General features: G+C 59.7%; 1 protein-coding gene across 3 annotated transcripts in view; it reads left to right on the plus strand.

Moving 5' to 3' along the window:
* ST8SIA5 (ST8 alpha-N-acetyl-neuraminide alpha-2,8-sialyltransferase 5) overlaps window positions 1–4,798 on the plus strand; it is a 48,715-nt gene extending 43,917 nt beyond the window's left edge. For all 3 annotated transcript variants that reach the window (XM_021686338.1, XM_021686340.1, XM_021686341.1), the window contains 3 exons: window positions 2,162–2,274; window positions 3,028–3,120; window positions 4,292–4,798. In XM_021686338.1, coding sequence (XP_021542013.1) covers window positions 2,162–2,274; window positions 3,028–3,120; window positions 4,292–4,760 — 675 coding nt within the window. In that variant the 3' untranslated portion in view covers window positions 4,761–4,798. The remainder of the gene's footprint in view (window positions 1–2,161; window positions 2,275–3,027; window positions 3,121–4,291) is intronic.
* The last annotated feature ends 146 nt before the right edge of the window (window positions 4,799–4,944 follow it).

A 4,944-nucleotide genomic window follows, 5' to 3' on the forward strand; every position in this document is an offset into this window, starting at 1 on the left:
GGGGGGGGGGGGGGGGGGGGGGGGGGGGGGGGGGGGGGGGGATACAGAAACGGGCAGGTCTGATGTGGCCCGAGGCCGGAGGCCATAATGAGCCACCCCCTCCCCCCAATCAGATCCTGTGACGTAGAAGTATTGCCTCAGGGTAGGTAAGTCTTTCTTCAGGTTTGTATAAAATACAGCTTCTTGGGTTTGTATAAAATACAGCTTCTTGGTCTCCTATCCCCGCCCTAGAGATTCTGATTCCATGGTTCTGGGATGGAGCCCAGGAATTTCTATTTTCAGAAAGTACTCCAGGTTGTTTTTGATGTGCCAAAGTTTGGGAAACACTGACATAGAACATAAAGGCCTCCCTCTCTCCAAAGATAACTTTGGTGTTTTCCTTTCCCTGGTGGAAGTCAAGCAGTGCCGTCTTCCCCACTGGCTCTGAGATACCCTTCCCCCCCACCCCCACCCCCCCTGGCCCCTGGGCCCGTCCCTCCAGGGAAAGTGGGCCTTGAGGGACAGCTTCCCACAGACAGACGCAGCCCCTCCTGCAGATCTAGCCTCCTTCCTGAGGGTCCGCTGTGGCGTGATTTTCCATGACGCCATCTGGCAGCAGGCCCCACTGGAAGCCCAAGGTGCCGCCAGGGCCACGGTCATTCAGGGCTCGCCAGCTGCTGTGTGCTAGGTGGGGAGCCCCGCAGGCTCGTGGGCCCCCGGGGGGAGCTTCGGGGCCTCATGACAGTAATAACAACCTGGTCCCCGTGCAGAGATACCCGTGGGTCCAGCACCGCACTGGGTAGGCTTTTCGTTTACACCACCATGGGGACCTCTGGCAATGTTTGGAGACATTTTGGTCGTCGTGATACCCTTGACGTCTAGTGGGGAGAGGCCACGGATGCTGCTAAACGTTCTGCAGTGCACGGGTCAGCCCCCCACAACGAGGAATGATCTGGTCCAAAATGTCAACAAGCGCCAAGTTGAGAAACTCTGCTCTGCATCATCGCATTGAAAAGCATGACACTCGCATGTTATTATCCGAATTTTGCAGGTGGAAAAACTGAGTTGCTGAGAACTCAGAACACCAGTCCATGGTTCCTTCATCTCATGATGGGGCAAAACCAGGGCTGAGCTTGGGGCTTTTGCCTCGGGCGCCCAATCCTGGTTGGCCTCAGACTCTCCTGGGTGGACCCAAGCAAAGTCCTGCATCGTAGACAAAGCTCCCCAATCCTGGGCCAGCTGGGGTGGTTGGTCCCCCTACCCTTGACTCCAGGTCTGTGCTTCTGCCTGTGCTGTGTGTGTGGCTGCTGGGCTCCGTCCGCCCCCGGCTGCCCAGGAGGGGATTATGACCTAGAGCAGGGACGTGGCAGGACCAGGACTCTTAACTCCTCAGGCCAGCCAGCGCTTGCCTGGGGTCCCCTGGAAGGCATGGCCAGGGAGACTTTGTGGGCAGCCGGCGCCCAGACCGACGTAAGCCCAGCAGTCAGGGCGTGACAAGGTCAAAGTGCTGTGAGGTGGTCACGCCCAGGGCTCCTGCGAGGGCCACTGTCCCTGGGCTCTCCTATACTCTGAGCTCTTCCTCTGCAGAGATTTGAGGTGTTTCAGGCTCTCGCTGTTCCCCGGTGGTGGCCTTGCTTCTCAACCCTTGGTCTCTTGTCCCTGCTGCTGCCAAGTCCCAGCATCTGTCCCAGGCCATATGACCTTGGTGTCCCAGGCCTACGTCCTCCCTGTGTACCTTGCCCTGAGCTGAAAGGGGGGAGGGCCAGGTTTAGGGCCCTGTCTCCATCTCTGCTGCTGTCATCCCCCAGCACATCTGCACGAGCCAATAGACTATGCATCTGGGAAGTCATAAAGAAGATGAGCTTCCAAACATTGGGAAAACCAAAAGCAAGCAGGACTGGCCATCACCTGTACTCCCTTCTTTCAGGAAACCTGAGGCATCCCAGGGCTTGTTGAAAAAGGCTGTGGAGACCCTGCTTCTCTTCCAGCTTTCGTAATTGCCAGGGGGGACTGAGAACAAGTCTCCTGACCACTCTTCTCATCTGCAAGGTGGAATAACCACTTTCCCCCCACAGTCCCTGCCAGGCTGGCTCGGAGAGGCGGCCGTGGGTACAGGGGTGAGGGCAGCGGAAGAAGGCAGGGAGGGCGTTGCCCCTGACAGCTGTGTGCCCATCTCTCCCAGGACATGCCCTACTACCGGTCCCAGTTTAAGAAGTGTGCAGTGGTGGGCAACGGAGGCATCCTAAAGAACAGCCGCTGTGGGAGGGAGATCAACAGCGCCGACTTTGTCTTCCGGTAAAAGAATGGCCCCGACCCTGCACCTGCTGCTTCTACCCCCCACGGCCCTCCCGTTCCCTGCCCTTCCCTCTGGTGGCGCCCCCAGCCCCATGCCCTAATGCCCTGTGCCCTAATGCTGTCCTTCAGGTGACCGGTCCCCACTCCCTACCCCTGCACACCTTTACACTCTGGCTTGTTCCTTCCCTTCTCCAGCCCTGTCCCTCGGGGCCAGTGGCCGAACCTGTCAGGGCCTCAAGTCTCCACATCTGCAGAATGGGAGGTTGCGGCCACCTCCCTGGTTGAGTTCTCCTCTTCCAGAAGCAGTGTTTGGAACCAGGGCAACCTTGTGGCTGACAGACACCAGTGTTGGCTTTGCCCTGGCTTTAAGCTGGAGACTGGCCCTTGTATTTCTTCTTCCTTAGATAGAGCCCCCTCTTATCTCTTTGGTGATCCTCGCTTATAGTCTTTAGCCTGGATCAAGAAGATGGGTTGAAAATAAAAGCTTAAAGCAAAGGGATTGGGGTTGAGGTTGTAGTGGGGTCTCACGGGTCATGGATCCATAATCACCGTGCCACTCAGGGTGGGAGAGGGAAGGAATTGAACTTGCCCCTCCATGCGCAGGCTACCAAGGTTCCACCCCGCTGGCTGCCTCGGCACCCCTCTGCGTGTGAGCACTATCTTGCCTTCCCCACACACCCTCGCGCTGCCCACTCTCCAGCTCCCTCTGGAATGAGTGAGTACATGCAGCCAGGCTGCTTGTGTCTTCTGCAGGTGCAACCTACCCCCCATCTCAGAGAAGTACACCATGGATGTGGGCGTGAAGACGGATGTGGTCACTGTGAACCCCAGCATCATCACAGAGAGGTCAGTGAGCCTCCCCCAGACTCGTGCTGTCCAGGAGAGCAGCCCTGACTGCCACGCGTGGCTACCGGCCACGGGGAATGCGGCATCCAGATTGACAGGTGCTGTCCGTAGCGGGAGACACACACCTGATTCCAAAGACTTACCATGAAAAAGACGATGGGCCACAGCTCATCAATTGTTTATGTTGATTACATGTGGAAATAGTAGTATTTGGGGTATATCAAGTTAAATAAAACATTGTGAGCATTCAATAGAATATGATGAAAATTAATTTCACCCATGTCTTTCTGCTTATCTAAATGTGATCATTAGGACGTTGAAAATTACATATGTGGCCTCCATGATGGTTCCCTTGGACAGCACTGGTCGGGACAGTCTTCACCTAGACGGGCCATAAAGCTCTCCAGTGTGTGATGGGGGCAGGCAGCTTCCTATGCTGCTGTGTCCCGGGGGCTCTGGGGAGAAGCCTCACACAAAGATCTCAGTCCCCGCTGAGTGCCCCTCCTGGGGTCTGTCCGTGTGGGAGGCCTCAGGGAAGGGGGTTCAGGGGTTAAAACTCCAGCCAGGGGCACAGCCACACCATCCAGGTCAGGCTAGGGGCAAGACGGGGGACAGCCAGAGACCAGAGGGTGGGGAGTTGGTAAATGGGGTGAGGTGCCCAGGGACACTAATGGAGTCAGCAGAGTGAAGGAGCAGGGGAGAGGAGGGAGATGAGCCCACAGGAGGGCCCTTTAATGTGAGGAAGAAGGGGAGGGAGGGGCTGTGGGGGAGGAGCGGCTGAGAGGACAGGCAGACTCTTTTGGTGTACCTCACTGGGGGCCTTGGGAGAGAAAGTACGGGTGAATGGCCTGCGGACTCCAGGGAGAGCCTCCACTTCCTCACCCCTGCCCCACCGAGTCCACCCGGGGACGCCCTCACCCCTTGGGGTGAAGCACGGCGGTCCCTACACTGTTGTCCCTGGGGGCCCACTTACACAAATACAGCTGTCCCCGAGAAAGGCAGGGCATTCACCTTCGGAGGCGAAGGAAATCAAAGGGAGCAGCAGGGTGGCCTGGAGTGCCCTGCGTGCCCCGAAGAGGCCCCGGGGTGGCGGGGGGGGGGCGGCAGGGGCTCCGGGGCGCCCATGGCCTGGGGAGTGGGCTGCCGACCGTGTCGCTGTGGCCCCGCCCAGGTTCCACAAGTTGGAGAAGTGGCGGCGGCCCTTCTACCGGGTGCTGCAGGTGTACGAGAACGCGTCGCTGCTGCTGCCCGCCTTCTACAACACGCGCAACACCGACGTGTCCATCCGCGTCAAGTACGTGCTGGACGACTTCGAGTCGCCGCAGGCCGTGTACTACTTCCACCCGCAGTACCTGGTCAACGTGTCGCGCTACTGGCTCAGCCTGGGGGTGCGCGCCAAGCGCATCAGCACCGGCCTCATCCTGGCCACGGCGGCGCTCGAGCTCTGCGAGGAGGTGCACCTGTTCGGCTTCTGGGCCTTCCCCATGAACCCCTCGGGCCTCTACATCACCCACCACTACTATGACAACGTCAAGCCCCGCCCCGGCTTCCACGCCATGCCCTCCGAGATCTTCAACTTCCTGCACCTGCACAGCCGGGGCATCCTGCGCGTGCACACGGGCGCCTGCAGCTGCTGCTGAGGGTGGCGCGGGCTGGCCGGCCCCCGCGGCGAGCAGGACCCCGCTCCTCCTCTCCCTCCTGCGCCGGGCGGGGGCGGGGCGTGGCTGCCGCTCAGGCTGTCACTGCCTCGGGCGTTCAGCTTCCTGCGTGGGTGGTGCGGGCCAGGAGGCAGGGCTGGCCCCCCCCCCCCCCCCCCCCCCCCCC

This window comes from Neomonachus schauinslandi, chromosome 14 (assembly GCF_002201575.2).
Source record: "Neomonachus schauinslandi chromosome 14, ASM220157v2, whole genome shotgun sequence".
Taxonomy (NCBI): domain Eukaryota; kingdom Metazoa; phylum Chordata; class Mammalia; order Carnivora; family Phocidae; genus Neomonachus; species Neomonachus schauinslandi.